At 42.9% G+C, this 19,569-nt stretch overlaps 1 protein-coding gene across 1 annotated transcript in view; it reads right to left on the bottom strand.

The window, feature by feature from the left end:
• Positions 1–12,382: 12,382 nt before the first annotated feature.
• Positions 12,383–19,569, bottom strand: part of CATSPERE (catsper channel auxiliary subunit epsilon) — a 147,748-nt gene continuing 140,561 nt past the window's right edge. The window contains exons 21-22 of the mRNA XM_045983515.1: positions 18,399–18,452; positions 12,383–12,718 (exon numbers count right to left, since the gene is read on the bottom strand). Of these exons, the coding sequence (XP_045839471.1) occupies positions 12,565–12,718; positions 18,399–18,452 (208 nt within the window). The 3' untranslated portion in view covers positions 12,383–12,564. The remainder of the gene's footprint in view (positions 12,719–18,398; positions 18,453–19,569) is intronic.

Below are 19,569 nucleotides of genomic sequence, written 5' to 3' on the forward strand. Positions count from 1 at the left end.
AGTTGGCTGCCATTTTTTTCCAGGTTTCTAAGAGCCAGAAGGAAGTTTGCCCCATCCCTTAGGGTCCTTGCTAGGGTGTTAGTTAAATCCCATATCCTGAGAAAGTGCCTGCAAGTCAGCAAAAACTTGCTTATCCAGTTTTAAAGAACACTTGGAATCCAGTCTCGTGTGTACTGCTCTGGCCCTGGGCAGACATGCATGTTTGTTTTTGTCCTCCTTCCTCCCTTATCAGGTGCAACGTGTCACCAGCTGCGTTAGGCTAGGATTCAACCCAGAACAGCAAGCGGGGGGTGGGAGGGGAAGCACATGTTCTCTAGTGAGGGAGTGGCTTCCGCAGCATCCTCCAGACCAGAAGAAGTGGTGGCTCTTACTAGAGACAGACAGGCAATGTCTGTGCCAGAAGGTGGGCATGGGGAGGGGCGGGTGTGGAAAGACATCCATCCAGCCCACCCTGTCCCAGTTTTCAGGACCCCAGTTTGTCCTATGAGCACCTTGACCTCTGCGTCAGAGATCTGCCTTGGTCAAGGGTTCAAACATCTCTAGAGCCCTTGGATTGAAGGTCTTCAATCATGTCTCTCATCCTGCTACTGGTGATAATGATCTCTCTATATAAGTCACCTCGGAGACGTTGTGGTTCTCACGCTTAGCCTTCAGCTGCTGGGGCTCTGTCTCTCACCAACCTTCTGCAGGTTGTCAACAATAAAAGGCGAGGTTGGGGAGAAAAGGGACCCCTTGTGCACTCCTGGTGGGAATGCAAATTTGTTCAGCCCCTAGGGAAAACAATATGGAAGTTGCTCAAAAAATTAAAAATAAAATTGTCCCGTGATCCAGCAGTTCCATTCTGGGTCTATTGCCGAAGGAAATGAAAACACGACTTGGAAGAAATAATAGGCATTTTCCCATGTTTATTGAAACATAATTTCCAGTAGCCAAGATATGGAAACAACTGAAGTGTTGAGGGATGAAGGGATGTATATGCCATATATATATATATATATATATATATATATATATATATATATATAGTGGAATATTATTCAGCCATGAGAAAGGATAGCTTGCTGTTTGCAAGAAAATGCATGGAGCTTGAGGACATTATGCTAAATGGAATAAGGCCAGACAGAGAAAGACAAATACTGCAGGACCTCACATGTGGAATCCTAAGAAGCCAAATTCATAAAAACAGAGAGTAGAATGGGGGTTACCAGACACAAGGGCTGGGGGGATGGGGCAGGGGCTAGGAGATGAGCCCTGGAGAGCCATTGTACAGCATCACATTATAGTCAACGATCCCGCGTTATAAACTGCACAGTTGCTGAGAGATCAGATCCTAATTGTTGCCATCGCGAAAAAGTGAGACGATAATTATATGACATGACCGAGTTGTTAGGTAATGCCATAAAGGTGACCCTACTGCCGCATATAAATGTATCAGAACAACACATTGTACATCTAACATTTATACAATCATACAATATTACATGTCAATTATAATTTGATTTTAAAAATACATAATTTAGGGTGCCTGGGTGGCTCAGTCATTAAGCATCTGCTTTGGGCTCAGGTCAGGATCCCAGAGTCCGGGGATAGAGCCCGGCATCAGGCTCCCTGCTCAGTGGGGAGTCTGCTTTTCCCTCTCCCTCTGCCCCCAGCCCCCATCCCCCTGCTCATTCTCTTGCTCACTCTCTCTCAAATAAATATAATCTTAAGAAAAGCCACATAACTTAGCAGTAACTCACAGACTTTGCTGTCTTTGTCAGCCCACGTTTGTCAGCCGCTTGCTACATTCACTGCACCCGCTAGCACTTGCCTCCACTGGGACACTTCCCCAGGCCACCACCAGCGAGAACTTTAGCAACTGAACCACCAGCTTGAGCCAGAAACTCCTGAGGCGCCACATACCCATCAGCATGGTGCTGTCTCTGCCTGCTGGGTGCTGGGTCAGTCTCAAATACCCTCTGACTCTGCTTCCTCAGACCACCCGTGTCATCCTGCGTTCCTCCAGGTCCTCTGAGAAACAGTCACCAACGTGGGATTAACTACGCAGTGATTTTATTGGAGGAGGGACTCAAATGAAAGGAAATAGGAGTTGTGGCAGGTTGGGAGGATCATCAGATGCCCAGGGTCCTGGGATTGAGCCGCATTGGGCTCCCTGCTCAGCGGGGAGCCTGCTGCTTCTGCCTGCCGCTTCCTCTGCTTGGGCTCTCTCTCTCGGGTTCTCTCTCAAATAAAATCTTTCAAAAAAAATAGTGTAAGTTCAATGTGGTGGGAAACAATAGCAAGAAAGCAAATACCAACTGGAATTATGTCACTTTAAATTGGGTGCCTATGGCCCTTTCGTTTGTCTTTGTGCAGATACCCGGTTCTGCAGTTAGGAGCAAATTTCACGAGCTGTTCCTGTTTTGTTTCCCTCTTCACAGTTTTAAGGGTTCGGTTCGTCACTTCGCCTCTGCATACATCCCCACTCGCCGTCCCACGGTGACACATACGCGCGCACGCACACAATGTCAACAAAGGATATGCATCTTTCCCTACGTTTCTTCACGCTCTCATGCATGGGGCTTTTCTTTGGTTCATACGATAAGCTCGTACTGTAAATACTTCTCTGCGGCTTCCTCTTTTCATTGAACAAAACCTTGTGGAAAATCTTTTAGATCAACTGGTACAGATTGATCTGTAGGGCCAAGGTACAATCATTACTCAACTATTCACCTATTGATAAGCATTCTTTTTTTTTTTTTGGTAGAGTTTTGTCATAACCAATGATACAGCATATATATATATATATATATATATATATATATATCTCCTCCCCATCCCATCTCATCCCATAAATAGATCCCTAAGAGTGGAATTTCTAGGTCCAAGAGCATGTATATTTTTAATAGATCTTACTGGAATGCTTTCCAAAAAAGCTGAAATAATTCTCTTTTCCTTCTGAAGTGCAAGAGAATTTCCTTCCCGGGGTGCTCAGTCGGTTGAGTATCTGACTCTTGGTTTGGGCTCAGGTCATGATCTCAGGGTCGTAGAATCAGCCCCATGTTAGGCTCCACACTTAACACGGAGTCGACTGGGGATTCTCTCTCCCTCCCCTTCTGCCCTACCCCCACCCCCCCGCTCGCACTCTTTCTCAAATAAATAAATACTTTTTATTTTATTTTTTAAAATGTTTTATTTATTTGACAGAGAGAAATCACAACTAGGCAGAGAGGCAGGCAGAGAGAGAGGAGGAAGCAGGCTCCCTGCAAGCAGAGAGCCCAATGTGGGGCTCGATCCCAGGACCCTGGGATCATGACCTGAGCCAAAGGCAGAGGCTTTAACCCACTGAGCCACCCAGGCGCCTCTACTTTTTAAAAAGGGAATTTCCTTCCCATCCCTGACCCTCCTCTTCTTTCCCAAGAGTATTAACCTTCCGAGTTTGTGCCCTCAGGTGAGGGATGCAAGCCTCACTGTAACTTTGGTTTGTATCTTCCCAAGGGCGAGCGAGCTCCAGCATCCCGGGGGCATGATGAGCCCCGGATCTGGACTCCACATGCCCGAGTGTGAATTCCAGCTCCTTCTCTTATCAGCTGCAGGACCTTACAAACATTAGTTACCTTTTTGTGCCAGTTCCTCATCTCTGTATTGGGAAATAACACTCCCATCTTGAGGCCTTGTTAAAGAGGGTTAGGTAAGTTATTAGAACAATTCCTGGCACATATAAACACTAAAAAATAGTTGCTTTAAATATGTTTATTGGCTATGTGGGTATATCCCACTGTAAAGTGACTATATTCTTTGCTCTCATTTCTATTGGGTAGTTTTGCTTCTCTTTTTCCCTATTAATTATTTTTGTCAGATTTTGTCTCACCTCCTACAATAAAGATTTTTTTAAATAAATTTATTTATTTTTTCAGCGTAACAGTATTCACTGTTTTTGCACAACACCCAGTGCTCCATGCAACACGTGCCCTCCCTATTACCCACCACCTGGTTCCCCCAACCTCCCAGCCCCGCCCCTTCAAAACCCCCAGGTTGTTTTTCAGAGTCCATAGTCTCTCATGGTTCACCTCCCCTTCCAATTTCCCCCAACTTCCTTCTCCTCTCCATCTCCCAATGTCCTCCATGTCATTTGTTATGCTCCACAAATAAGTGAAACCATATGATACTTGACTCTCTCTGCTTAACTTATTTCACTCAGCAGAATCACCTCCAGTCCCGTCCATGTTGCTACAAAAGTTGGGTATTCATCCTTTTTTTTCCCCCAGGGGTACAGGTCTGTGAATCACTAGGTTTACACACTTCACAGCACTCACGATAGCACATACCCTCTCCAATGTCCATAACTCCCTCCCCCTCTCCCAACTCCACCTTCCCCCAGCAACTCCGAGTTTGTTTTGTGAGATTAAGAGTCATTTATGGTTTGTCTCCCTCCCAATCCCATCTTGTTTCATTTATTCTTCTCCTATCCCCCTAACCCCCCATGTTGCATCTCCATGTCCTCATATAAGGGAGATCATATGATAGTTGTCTTTCTCCTATTGACTTATTTCACTAAGCATGATACCCTCTAGTTCTATCCACGTGATCGCAAATGGCAAGATTTCATTTCTTTTGATGGCTGCATAGTATTCCATTGTGTATATATACCACTTCTTCTTTATCCATCTGTTGATGGACATCTAGGTTCTTTCCATAGTTTGGCTATTATAGACATTGCTGCTATAAACATTCAGGTACACATGCCCCTTCGGATCACTACGTTTGTATCTTTAGGGTAAATACCCAGTAGTGCAATTCCTGGGTCATAGGGTAGTTCTATTTTCAACCTTTTGAGGAATCTCCATGCTGTTTTCCAGAGTGGTTGCACCAGCTTGCATTCCCACCCACAGTGGAGGAGGGTTCCCCTTTCTCCGCATCCTCACCAGCATCTGTCATTTCCTGACTTGTTAGTTTTAGCCATTCTGACTGGTATGAGGTGATATCTCATTGTGGTTTTGATTTGTATTTCCCCGATGCCGAGTGATGTGGAGCACTTTTTCATGTGTCTGTTGGCCATCTGGATGTCTTCTTTGCAGAAATGTCTGTTCATGTCCTCTGCCCATTTCTTAATTGGATTGTTTGTTCTTTGGGTGTTGAGTTTGCTAAGTTCCTTATAGATTTTGGATACTAGCCCTTTATCTGATATGTCGTTTGCAAATATCTTCTCCCATTCTGTCAGTTGTCTTTTGGTTTTGTTAACTGTTTCCTTTGCTGTGCAAAAGCTTTTGATCTTGATGAAATCCCAATAGTTCATTTTTGCCCTTGCTTCCCTTGCCTTTGCCGATGTTCCTAGGAAGATGTTGCTGCAGCTGATGTCGAAGAGGTTGCTGCCTGTGTTCTCCTCAAGGATTTTGATGGATTCCTTTCTCACATTGAGGTCCTTCATCCATTTTGAGTCTATTTTCGTGTGTGGTGTAAGGAAGTGGTCCAATTTCATTTTTCTGCATGTGTCTGTCCAATTTTCCCAGCACCATTTATTGAAGAGGCTGTCTTTTTTCCATTGGACATTCTTTCCTGCTTTGTTGAAGATTAGTTGACTATAGAGTTGAGGGTCTGTTTCTGGGCTCTCTATTCTGTTCCATTGATCTATGTGTCTGTTTTTGCGCCAGTACCATGCTGTCTTGATGATGACAGCTTTGTAATAGAGCTTGAAGTCCGGAATTGTGATGCCACCCACTTTGGCTTTCTTTTTCAATATTCCTTTGGCTATTCGAGGTCTTTTCTGGTTCCATATAAATTTTAGGATTATTTGTTCCATTTCTTTGAAAAAAATGGATGGTATTTTGATAGGGATTGCATTAAATGTGTAGATTGCTTTAGGTAGCATAGACATTTTCACAATATTTGTTCTTCCAATACAGGAGCATGGAACATTTTTCCATTTCTTTGTGTCTTCCTCAATTTCTTTCATGAGTACTTTATAGTTTTCTGCATATAGATTCTTAGCCTCTTTGGTTAGGTTTATTCCTAAGTATCTTATAGTTTTGGGTGCAATTGTAAATGGGATTGACTCCTTAATTTCTCTTTCTTCTGTCTTGTTGTTGGTGTACAGAAATGCAACTGATTTCTGTGCACTGATTTTATATCCCGACACTTTACTGAGTTCCTGTACAAGTTCTAGCAGTTTTGGAGTGGAGTCTTTTGGGTTTTCCACATATAGTGGAACACTATATGGAACACCATATAGTGGAACACATATAGTTCCTCATATAGTATGAGTGATAGTTTGACTTCTTCTTTGCCGATTTGGATGCCTTTAATTTCTTTTTGTTGTCTGATTGCTGAGGCTAGGACTTCTAGTACTATGTTGAATAGCATTGGTGATAATGGACATCCCTGCCGTGTTCCTGACCTTAACGGAAAAGCTTTCAGTTTTTCTCCATTGAGAATGATATTTGCGGTGGGTTTTTCATAGATGGCTTTGATAATATTGAGGTATGTGCCCTCTATCCCTACACTTTGAAGAGTTTTGATCAGGAAGGGATGCTATACTTTGTCAAATGCTTTTTCAGCATCTATTGAGAGTATCATATGGTTCTTGTTCTTTCTTTTATTAATGTGTTCTATCACATTGATTGATTTGCAGATGTTGAACCAACCCTGCAGCCCTGGAATAAATCTCACTTGATCGTGGTGAATAATCCTTTGAATGCACTGTTGAATCCTATTGGCTAGTATTTTGGTGAGAATTTTTGCATCTGTGTTCATCAAGGATATTGGTCTGTAGTTCTCTTTTTTGGTGGGATCTTTGTCTGGTTTTGGGATCCAGGTGATGCTGGCCTCATAAAATGAGTTTGGAAGTTTTCCTTCCATTTCTATTTTTTGGAACAGTTTCAGGAGAATAAGAATTAGTTCTTCTTTAAATGTTTGATAGAATTCCCCTGGGAAGCCATCTGGCCCTGGGCTTTTGTTTGTCTGGAGATTTTTGATGACTGTTTCAATCTCCTTACTGGTTATGGGCCTGTTCAGGTTTTCTATTTCTTCCTGGTTCGGTTGTGGTAGTTTATATGTCCCTAGGAATGCATCCATTTCTTCCAGATTGTCAAATTTGTTGGCGTAGAGTTGCTCATAGTATGTTCTTATAATTGTCTGTATTTCTTTGGTGTTAGTTGTGATCTCTCCTCTTTCATTCTTGATTTTATTGATTTGGGTCCTTTCTCTTTTCTTTTTGATAAGTCTGGCCAGGGGTTTATCAATCTTATTGATTCTTTCAAAGAACCAGCTCCTAGTTTCATTGATTTTTTCTATTGTTTTTTTTTTTGTTGTTGTTGTTGTTGTTGTTTCTATTTCATTGATTTCTGCTCTGATCTTTATGATTTCTCTTCTCCTGCTGGGTTTAGGGTTTCTTTCTTGTTCTTTCTCCAGCTCCTTTAAGTGTAGGGTTAGGTTGTGTACTTGAGACCTTTCTTGTTTCTTGAGAAAGGCTTGTACTGCTATATATTTTCCTCTGAGGACTGCCTTTGCTGTGTCCCACAGATTTTGAACCGTTGTGTTTTCATTATCATTTGTTTCCATGAATTTTTTCAATTCTTCTTTAATTTCCTGGTTGACCCATTCATCCTTTAGAAGGATGCTGTTTAGTCTCCATGTATTTGGGTTCTTTCCAGCTTTCCTCTTGTGATTGAGTTCTAGCTTCAGAGCGTTGTGGTCTGAAAATATGCAGGGAATGATCCTAATCTTTTGATACTGGTTGAGACTGATTTGTGACCCAGGATGTGATCTATTCTGGAGAATGTTCCATGTGCACTAGAGAAGAATGTGTATTCTGTTGCTTTGGGATGAAATGTTCTGAATATATCTGTGATGTCCATCTGGTCCAGTGTGTCATTTAAGGCCTTTATTTCCTTGTTGATCTTTTGCTTGGATGATCTGTCCATTTCAGTGAGGGGAGTGTTAAAGTCCCCTACTATTATTGTATTATTATTGATGTGTTTCTTTGATTTTGTTATTAATTGGTTTATATAGTTGGCTGCTCCCACGTTAGGGGCATAGATATTTAAAATTGTTAGATCTTCTTGTTGGACAGACCCTTTGAGTATGATATAGTGTCCTTCCTCATCTCTTATTATAGTCTTTGGCTTAAAATCTAATTGATCTGATATAAGGATTGCCACCCCAGCTTTCTTCTGATGCCCATTAGCATGGTAAATTGTTTTCCACCCCCTCACTTTAAATCTGGAGGTGTCTTCACGTCTAAAATGAGTTTCTTGTAGGCAACATATTGATGGGTTTTGTTTTTTTATCCATTCTGATACCCTGTTTTTTTTTTAAGATTTTATTTATTTATTTGACAGAGAGAGATCACAAGTAGAGAGGCAGGCAGAGAGAGAGAGAGGGAAGCAGGCTCGCTGCCGAGCAGAGAGCCTGATGTGGGACTCGATCCCAGGACCCTGAGATCATGACCTGAGCCGAAGGCAGCGGCTTAACCCACTGAGCCACCCAGGCGCCCTACCCTGTGTCTTTTGATTGGGGCATTTAGCCCATTAACATTCAGGGTAACTATTGAGAGATATGAATTTAGTGCCATTATTAGCCTATAAGGTGACTGTTACTGTATATTGTCTCTGTACCTTTCTGATCTACTACTTTTAGGCTCTCTCTTTGCTTAGAGGACCCCTTTCAATATTTCCTGTAGAGCTGGTGTGGTGTGTGCAAATTCTTTCAGTTTTTGTTTGTCCTGGAAGCTTTTTATCTCTCCTTCTATTTTCAATGATAGCCTAGCTGGATAGAGTATTCTTGGCTGCATGTTTTTCTCGTTTAGTGCTCTGAATATATCATGCCAGCTCTTTCTGGCCTGCCGGGTCTCTGTGGATAAGTCTGCTGCCAATCTAATATTTTTACCATTGTATGTTACAGACTTCTTTTCCCGGGCTGCTTTCAGGATTTTCTCTTTGTCACTAAGACTTGTAAATTTTACTATTAGGTGATGGGGTGTGGACCTACTCTTGTTGACTTTGAGGGGGGTTCTCTGCACCTCCTGGATTTTGATGCTTGTTCCCTTTGCCATATTAGGAAAATTCTCTCCAATAGACCTTCTGCTCCCCTCTCTCTTTCTTCTTCTTCTGGAATCCCAATTATTCTAATGTTGTTTCGTCTTATGGTGTCACTTATCTCTCGAATTCTCCCCTCATGGCCCAGTAGCTGTTTGTCCCTCTTTTGCTCGTCTTCTTTATTCTCTGTCACTTGGTCTTCTATATCACTAATTCTTTCTTCTGCCTCATTTATCCTAGCAGTGAGAGCCTCCATTTTTGATTGCACCTCATTAATAGCTTTTTTGATTTCAACTTGGTTAGATTTTAGTTCTTTAATTTCTCCAGAAAGGGCTTTTATATCTCCAGATAGGGTTTCTCTAATATCTTCCATGCCTTTTTTGAGCCCGGCTAGAACCTTGAGAATCGTCATTCTGAACTCTAGATCTGACATATTACCAATGTCTGTGTTGATTAGGTCCCTAGCCTTCGGTACTGCCTCTTGTTCTTTTGTTTGTGGTGATTTTTTCCGCCTTGTCATTTTGTCCAGATAAGAGGATATGAAGGATCAAATAAAATACTGAAAGGGTGGCAAAGACCCCAGAAAAATGCACTGTAATCAAATCAGAAGAGACCCCAAATTGTGGGGGGGAGAAAGGGGATAAAAAGAGGTTCAGAAAAAAAAAAGAAAAAAATTTAAAAAATAAAATAAAGAAAAAATATAAAAAAGAAAGAAAAAATATATATTTTAGATAAACTAGTCAAAAAACATTAAAAAAGAAAAGGGTAAAAGTTTTAAAAAATTTAGCAGAAGAAGAAAAAAGAAAGAAAAAAAAATTGAATTAACCGCAAGACTAAAGAATCATGGGGAGAAAGCCATGAGTTCCCTGCTTTGCTTTCTCCTCCTCTGGAAGTCTGCTGCTGTCTTAGGTATTGAACCTGTTTTCCTTGATAGATGAACTTCGTCCTGCCTAGATATTTTGTTGATCTTCTGGGGGAGGGGCCTGAGCTGAGCGCTCAGTCCTCGGCTCTGTCTCTGTAGCCGGCTTCTCTGTTCTAATACCTGCGAGCTCTGCGACACTCCGACACCCCCGATCCTTCTGTGACCCTGCGGGACCTGGGGCCACGCTGACCCCGCGTGGGCTTCACCCCGGTTTAGCCTCTGGAGCAAAGTCCCTCAGTGGAACAGACTTTTAAAAGTCCTGATTTTGTGCTCTGTTGTTCCGCCGCTTGCCGGGAGCCGGCCCCTCCCCCCGCGGTCTATCTTCCCGTCGTTTTAGATTCACTTCTCCGCCAGTCCTACCTTTCAGAAAGTGGTTGATTTTCTGTTGCTAGAATTGCTGTTCTTCTTTTCGATCTCCCGTTGGATTTGTAGGTATTTGCAATGTTTAGATAAGCTATCCAGCTGATCTCCTGCTACCTGATGTAGTCTCAGCCTGCTACTTCCCCGCCATCTTGACTCCTCCGTACAATAAAGATTTTGAAGATTGTTTTCATGTATGTCATACACCTATTTATTTATTTATTTATTTGACAGAGATCACAAGTAGGCAGAGAGGCAGGCAGAGAGAGAGAGAGAGAGGAGGAAGCAGGCTCCCCGCCGAGCAGAGAGCCCGATGTGGGGCTCGATCCCAGGACCCCGAGATCATGACCTGAGCCGAAGGCAGAGACTTTAACCCACTGAGTCACCCAGGCGCCCCTGTCATACACCTTTTATATTAAATTTTTTTTCTGTATAATTTGTCATTACAATGAGTAAATTACTTTTTATTTTTTCTATTGTTGTTATATAACATTATTGAGAAAATAGGTATTTTGCTTGTTTATTTGTTTGAGAGAGTGAGTGTGTGCTTGCGGCAAGAGCAGATTTCCTGCTGAACAAGGAGCCCACTGGGCTTGATCCCAGGATCCTGAGATCATGACTTGAGTGGAAGGCAGACGCCTAGAAAAGGTATTAATTTTTAAATATTTATCCCATATTGAGCAAATCAGGTTATCTTAACCTAATAATTCTTGTTACTTTTGGGTTTCCTAGGCATATTATCTTGTTATTGAAAGAGAGGATTTTTAAAATCTCCTTTCCCACGGTATTTATAATGGTCATTTCATTTTGTTTTCCTCTTGTAATGTCAGAACTTACAAAACAGTGATGAATAGCAGGTATCCCTGTCTTGTTCCTGATTTTGGTAAAATAAGAAATCTCATTACGGACAGCAACTCTGATCTGTGCCCGTGGAATTCCATCTTGCTCTTTTATTTGTTGTGATCTTCTATTCTTGATGTCTGTGCTGTAGATTTCAGACTTCTTTAGCTAGCTTCCACAGTCACACAAGGCAGTTGTTGTAAATCTCTTTACACACACACACACCCCTCCCACAAGTCCGGCTTCTCTAGTTGAACTCTGACTATTACAAACACTAATTGTTTGAAAGCTGTGGTAACATTTGGATAAATTAAGAAGCTTATGCTGGGGGTGCCTGGGTGGCTCAGTGGGTTAAGCCTCTGCCTTCAGCTCAGTTCATGATCTCAGGGTCCTGGGATCGAGCCCCGTGTCGGGCTCTCTGCTTGGCAGGGAGCCTGCTTCCTCCCCTCTCTGGCTGCTGCTCTGCCTGCTTGTAATCTCTCTCTCTCTCTCAATCTGTAAAAAAAAAAAAAGAAAAAAAAATTAAAAAAAGAAGCTTATGCTGAACATGAAAATTGTATTCTAAAACTTAAGATTAAAACTTAGCAGGGGCGCCTGGGTGGCTCAGTGCATTAAGCCGCTGCCTTCGGCTCAGGTCATGATCTCAGGGTCCTGGGATCGAGCCCCGCATCGGGCTCTCTGCTCCGCGGGGAGCCTGCTTCCTCCTCTCTCTCTGCCTGCCTCTCTGCCTACTTGTGATCTCTCTCTCTGTCAAATAAATAAATAAAATCTTTAAAAAAAAAAAACTTAGAGAGCAGCTTCTCATTCTCAGTATAAGCTGTACACTTCATGTGTGAATCTACCACTAGAAAAACTTCTGAAATACACATAAGAGAGATTATCTAGGACATATTAAGACTTTTATACATAAACTACAGCCATATGAGGTTTCATATGAAAAGTTTCACGCAAATAAATATTTGAGGGGCATCTGGGTGGTTCAGTCGGTTAAGCGTCCAACTCTTGATTTCAGCTCAGGGCTGTGAGATTTCACCCTAAGTTAGGCTCTGCTCTCAGCGGGGAGTCTGCTTCCTTCTTCCTCCTCCCTTTGCCCCTCCCCCAAGCTAAAAAAAAAAGTATTTGACACATTTACACACTTCCAAAAATTTACTTTCATTCTTAGGATTTTAATAGGCAAATTTAGTTTTATTTTAATTTTTAAAAAAGTCACATAAGAGTATATAGAGTACCTTAAGGTAAAGGCAAACATCTTAAAATTAATAACACATAGTAGATATAAGAATGTTTGTGTTGGGATAATTTAAGGACATTTTTAGAGCTTGAATTTGTTGATACTTACTATGTGCTTATCTTTAGCATTTCTTAGTCACACAGACACTTGTAATATAAGTATATGTATATATATCCATACCAAACAAACTTTCATTTTTCCTAATTATCCTTTTGTTTTCTATCATATCTTTTAATTGGCTCATAAAAATACTGTTTATAAATCCTCATATAATGGAAATAGCTCAAAACTAGAATACTGAAGAACAGTAGCATCAGGATAAAGAGGAAGGCAGCAACCAGGTAGCCACTTGGACTGAAATAAGAGAAAAAAAAAGTCAATAGAAGTCATCACTCACTTTGGTTCTTAATGTGTTTAGTCAAACAATCTTTGAATGGCCAGTTCCTATGCCACTGACAGAAAACAAAGATTAATAAGACATCTTATCTACCCTCAGGACGTTTGCCTCTTAGTGTTAGAGGTTGGCTATGGAGGAGAATAGACAGTGTGATTAATAGAGTGAGAGAAAGAAATGTAAAATTCATGGGGGCCAGACATTAAGAAAGACCTTCCGGTGAAGCAGAAATTTCAACTGATTAGCGGAGTTAGCTGGATAGGAGTCGGACTTGGAGACTTAGAATGGGTTCTCTAGATAAAGATGCCTGGAAGTAGAGGAAGAAACAGGTGGGCATAGAGTTTTAGGCTGAGGGAGATGGCTATGCATAGTTGCGGAGGCATGGGGAAACCTGATAATCACCCCAGACATTCTGGAACTAAAACTAGTTCAGTATGACAAGAGCTCACGTGGTAGGCAGAGTGGTAGAGATGACGAATGACTGGTGGCTAGAGGTGAGAGAGACAGCTTTTATGAAGCCACAGGGTGTGGATTTGGGAAGGATGATTCTGAACATAGAGGGAAGAACGGATGAATGGGGAAATATGAGTGCGGAGGGAGAAACCCCAGTTTTGAGGTTTTTAATAATGCAAGTGTGTCAAAGGACTTAGTGGCTGAGGAAGTGGAGAGAAGCAGATAGATCTAAGACAGATTTGGAAGTTAGACTGAATTGATCTTGGAGATTGTTGAGATGTGGGGTTTGAGAGTAAAGGATGTCTCCCAGGTGTTGGCATGTGGTGACTATGAGGATGTCGTCACCATTCACTGACGGAGGAAATTCAGAGGGAAGAACACTTTAGCGAGGGCATGTAAATACAGCTGGTTTCCTGTGGGGCACATTGACTGGAGGCACTGGAGGGTCAATCAGGTGTGTGTGTGTGTGTGCACGCACGCGCGCGTGTGTGCTTATGTGTACACCACTTCCTAGATGCTACTTTCAGCTGGGTGCCAGACATCTGTCCCTTCCCCTGGGACTCTGCATGGCTCCCTCCCACCAGAGTGGATTTACCACTTGAGCCAAAGGCTGTGCTACTTTCTCTTTGGTGTCCTGCCCTGGTATCTGACTTCAGTTTTCGGTTCCTTTTTAGGCCATAATTATTTGCAGTGTTATGGTTTCCCTGGGTCCTAGTCCTTTTACTCTGACCTTCCTCCTAGGTGGATACAAGCTTAATCTGGCTCCTGTGAATTGTTTCCTTCTTGGAAGTTAATTACTAACTCGACAAATCATCTGATATGAGACAGGTATTGGGGTAGTGCCTGGAAAGACAATGATAAGTAATAATAGACATGGTCCCCATCTCCTTAGAGAGCTTACATTTTAGTGGGGACATTATTGTTAATCAATAATGAGAAGAGAAATATAAAATTGCACTTCTGATAAAAACCAAGTAGATATACAATGCAATGAAGGCTTACTATAGCAGGATTTAATCTGGTGATAGGGTTAAGAAATGCCTCCATGGGGGAAAAGATAATGATCCTAAAATTTGAAGAATTAAATGGAAATGTAGTTGGTGAAGTTAAGTAGATAAAGAGGGGAAGGAAGAGTTGCCACACAGAAGAAACAGAAAGTGCAAAGTTCCTGCTATGGGACAGAATATGGTGAAGGTTGGGGACTGAAAGGTTGGTGGGTCTAGAGCAAAGATGAGGAGAGGAATATAATGCAAGTCGAGATTAGAGAAGTAGGCGGCAGCCTGATTCACTGAAGGTCTTGTAGGCCATGTTGAGGAATTACCATTTTAAGGAAAGAAACTTAAGTGTTTCAAGTTATAAAATAGCATTTGAGAAGATCACTTTGGCTTCAGTGAAGAAAATGAAACGGAAGAAAATAGAAATGAATGAGGGGAGATCTGTCAGGTGTCTATTGTGGTAGTTCCCATCTGAGACAATGGTAGCTTGGATTGGAGTGGTGGCGATGGGGTTGGTAAGAAGTAGATTCATTTGAGGGCAATTCAGGAGATTAAATGAAAGGGAGCTAGTGACTGGATGAACTGGGGGAAACAGAGAAATGAACACAACTCTAGGTTTTTTTTTTGTCTTTTGGGGGGGTTTTCTTATTTTCATTTTTGACTCATAGGTATTTGGCTTGTACATTTCATTTGCCCTTTCCTAAGAGAAGGAACTCTGGAAAACAGGGTTGCCACACTGTTCATCTCCAGAAGGCACCATTCATATTATAGCCCACGCGAATAGATTCTCTTGGAGCCGCACAATGACAACTGTATACAATTATCCTGTTGGATCCCCTTTTAGAGTGGGACAAATAATGGGGCAAGGGAGTGGGTGATAAGATCATGAGATCATTTTGGGGCATGTCCAGTTTGAACAGTCTGTGAGCCACTTAAGAGAAGAAGTTAATAGATGGTGGGATGCATGGCTCTGGATGGACCAGAGTTATGATTTGGAAGTCATGTGTACGTAGATGCTTACTGAAGCCACGAGTATGGATGAGCTTGCCAAAGGGAGAAGCTCACAAGACCAGGGTTGAGTACTGAGGGAAATCATTTACTGGCCGGTAAAGGAGGTCAAGGCTCTCTTTACTTGAAAAAGTGTGGCTATAGAAGTTTAGGAAAACCCGTAAAGTAATATAGAGGTCAAAGGGAAAGTCAACACCAGTGAAGCGTGAAATGAGATGAGGACTGGCCAGTATCTATCAGGTTGCGTTTAGGCCAGCTCCAGTTGGAGATGGTGACCTAGGAGGCTCCTGAACTCACCTCCTTCCATGAACTCACCTCCCATGCCATGGCTTCCTAAGGGAGAGTTCCCTCCAAAAGAAATCCAGAAACAGATAAGGGCAACATTTACACATTGCGTGAGAAAAAAATATAGCCACATCAGAATGGGTAGAAGAGACTGGGACACAGTCTCACCATAAATCCCAAACCCAGCACAGCAGCGTAAGACCAGGACAGGACTCTGAGTTTCCACCTTCTCCCTGGAGCAAAGAGTTTGGGCCCAACATTGAGTCCCAGTTCATGAACGATCCACTGGAGGGACAGGTCCCCAAACACTTAGCTCTGAAAGCCACCTGGGCTTGTGTCTATGAGACCCACAGGGTTATAGCAGATAAAGGTTATAGCAGATAAAAGACTGCAAGTCCAGAGGACTTGCAGTGGCTATGTCTCCCCTTGTAACCCTTAGCACAGAGACAGTGGACTAAAATGCCCAGCTCCCAGTCTTTCCATGAAAGAGGCCTAGTTGCATTCTTTAAAAGCTGCTGCCTGACGGTCCAGCTTGCAACCAGCTTGCATCTAGGTGCTGATGGAGGTCTTCTTCTTTGGGACACTGACAGGTCTTGGGAACTAAGAAGGTATCTTGGACAATCAAAGATTTGAGAGACAACAAATAGCTAGGGCCAGGCTGAAGAATAAAGTTCATTTCCTACCTGAGACCAGTCCTTCAAGACTGGGAAAGGTGGTTCTTTAATTCAAAAACCAACCGGGAGAGGTCACTGGTGGAGTAATTAGACAGAAAGCAGGTTGGGTGGTTTAGGAGAAATGGGGATAGAACACAGGGAAAAGGAGACTCTGTAGACAAGCCTTTTGAGAAGTTTGTCTTGCAAAGGAGTGGGGAGAGAGAATGGCAGCTGGAGAGGGATAGAGGTTGAGGTTTTATTTGCATTTAAATTAAAAGCTTGAGGGTGATTAAAAGCCTATGGGGAGGATCTAGTTGAGGGGGAAAGCTGAACATATAAAACAGAAGAAATAATCGATTTGGAAGTTTCCTTAGAGAGTGGAAAGTAAGAGGTTTCAAAGCACCTGTGGAAGGATTATACTTAAAGGGGAGAAATAAAATGTCTTTAATTTGAACAGTATGGAAAAAGGAGAGAATGGAGTTAGTAGGTATGTTTGGAACCAGGAATCAGGAATCAGGCGTGTCCCTGCCTGCGGGCTTCTAAGTTCTTTGTAATGGTGGACACAAGCTCATCTGATGTTTGTTAAGGAAAGACGGTCCGAGGAGGAAGCGGATTCCAGGAGGTCAGAGGCAGTTACCGCGAGTGGAGATACTGGCTGACCAGAGAAAGGTACTAAGATTCTCAGGTGGTGTTGGGTGACCTGCATGAAGTTGGTGATTACTCAGTCCTGTTGTGTAACTTTCTTTACTAGTCCTTGGCTGCTCAGGTGTAATCAGAAAAAGTAGGTAGTTGGGGGCCAGATTTGGGGGGGGGGCAAATCCCAGAGGGGGTAAGGGAGTAGTAGCAGGTGTTATTGGAGTAATACACTTGGAAATGTAAGGAAATAGTAAGTAAAAAAGGGTGTGTGTTTAAAAAAGGGTTTTTGTTTGTTTTTGGTTTTGTTTTAGAAGACCCGGGATAAATAATGGTCTGGAAGTGGTAATGGCGCCCTGACCACCTGGTGGGGGGTCGTTGGAAAGTGAACAGCCGTCACTCTAGAGGGCTGAAGGTGAGGCAGTGGTCCTCGGGGGATGTGGGGACATAGAGGGGAGCTCAGAGGACAGTTGAGGATTGAGGGGAGTTCGCTGGCTAAAAGGTAGCAACTCCAAAGGACACAGTGGAACACTGGGGGAAGTGGTTGGGTCCCCCCAGAAGACAAGAAAGTGCCAAGATCTTTGCCTCCTACAGCCAATGTTTGCTTATGAGAAAGGCTTTCTTCCTCGGAAAATGGTCACGGCCCGCTGGCCTCTGCTCTGCCTCTGCTCCCACTTCCCGGGCTCAGGTGCAGCAGAGACTAAGCTGCAGAGACTAAGCTTCAGACACTAACCTAGGGCCGACCCCCTCAGCTGCACCATTTCCCCTGGCTGCGGGGATCCAGCCCCGGGGAGGTGAGCAAAGAGGTGAACTCCTCCTTCACCGTTTCTCTCCTCTCCAGCTCACCAGTGCCCCTTCTGACAGTGGGTACTTGGGTGCACAGATGTTCTTAATATTCATCTAAACGTAACAATCTAATGAGGAAGAGAAGTCACTGCCAAAGGCCATAGATGTTTCCCGAAGTCACTTAGAAACAATGAGTGGCTTATCTCATTTGTGGGTTATTTGCACTATTAATCTTCCATTGGCACAAAACATCAAGGAGTCAGTAATATTTAGAGTAGGGCCAGGAGTCACTTCATTGTCTTCCATTTTTGGTTAACATTTTACAAAAGAATGAAAGCAAAAAAAACCCACAAAAAACAAAAAAAACCAGGCCCAGGACAGAGAAGCAAAGTCATGTGCGATCCCAGTGTCAGCCTTAAGACTTTGCTCTCCAAGGAGACTGGAGTCCGGGAATGTGCCTTTCTACCGGTCTCTGGTTACATCAGAATGACATGGCCCGTGGGCGAGGGCTGACTCAACCAGCCACTGTCTCCTCCCAGCCCCCCTGCGGCAGCCCATGATCTGTCCTTTAGGTGGGGTCCAAGGACGTGTTTGATGGGAAGACCGTGGCTGCTGAGGGGATGGGACAAAATGGGACCCCTGCTGCAGCAATTCCTTCCTGCTGTGTCCCTGGGATAATTGATACATACAATTTGAGGACGTCAACATAAGAGGCAGAAGTAGTAGGGTCCCAGGGAAATGGGGGAGACGTGCTTTTCCTGCCCTGGCTGCCACCCCTGTCTTCTACAGCTTCCCTCCCTAGAGCCTGATTAGGCAGAAGGCATTACCTGGGAATCATTCCGAAGGTCTCTATCGCAAATATAGCTGTTAGGTTACAGAAACTGTAAATGAGACAAATAATATTAACGATTAAATTACATGCAATATATGAAAAGCCTCCCTCCAAATCTTTATGGTAATGATTGACTCATAGATAATCTTTTTTTTTTTTTTTTAAAGATTTTATTTATTTATTTGAAAGACAGAAATTACAAGTAGGCGGAGAGGCAGGCAGAGAGAGAGAGGAGGAAGCAGGCTCCCCGCTGAGCAGAGAGCCCAACGTGGGGCTCGATCCCAGGACCCTGGGATCATGACCTGAGCTGAAGGCAGAGGCTTTAACCCACTGAGCCACCCAGGCGCCCCGACTCATAGATAATCTTAATGAAGGTGTCACTTTCTCAATACCAGAGAGAAGGGATGCATTTACATCACAGCTGTGGTGATTTTTCCAAACGTGTGCCTCGGGCTGTTTGCCGCACGATTTCTCTCAGCTTGTCAGTGCACCCTCACTGCCCTCCTAACATCTTGACATCGTTTTGACAGTGGGTCCCAAGGTGACCATAAGCATAATGTGAATAATAGTCATAATGTTTTACTCAGCATTAGTACTTGTTGAGAATGAATACTAAACGAGCATTTGCTTTGTACCAGGTGGTGGACCAAATGCCCTACATGAGTTACCTGCCTAATCCTCATAGCAATCGTTTCTTTTGGAAAGAAACAGAGGCTCAGGCCGGTTAAGCTACTTGCAAAAGTTTGTGGTTGTCAGCAGAGCTGGGATTTGAATTCAGGTTTTTCTGCCCAAAGAGCCTGTGATGTTCACGTGATGTAGGCTGACTCAGGAAGCTAAGGATGTTCAGAGCTTGATACAGGGCACTGTGTGATTATTTCTAAAATTACTATCTCTCACGATTCAGGAGACTGCTTGGAATGAGACAGGACAGAGCTAAATAAACATTCATGATAGCATTTCACCCATCTTCATGTGGGAGAAAAGAGAAGAAAGGAAATTACCTTGATTGAGCAAAACTAGGGATTTTTACCTGGGTACTTTCGTTTAATCCTCAGAATACTGTAAGATCAATGTTACAGACCCATTTTACAAATAAACAAGAAGTGCAGAGACTAAGTGATTCGCTTAAGATGACATATCTACCATTGGCAAGAGTAGGATTCAAA

Source organism: Meles meles, chromosome 17 (genome assembly GCF_922984935.1).
Source record: "Meles meles chromosome 17, mMelMel3.1 paternal haplotype, whole genome shotgun sequence".
NCBI lineage: Eukaryota > Metazoa > Chordata > Mammalia > Carnivora > Mustelidae > Meles > Meles meles.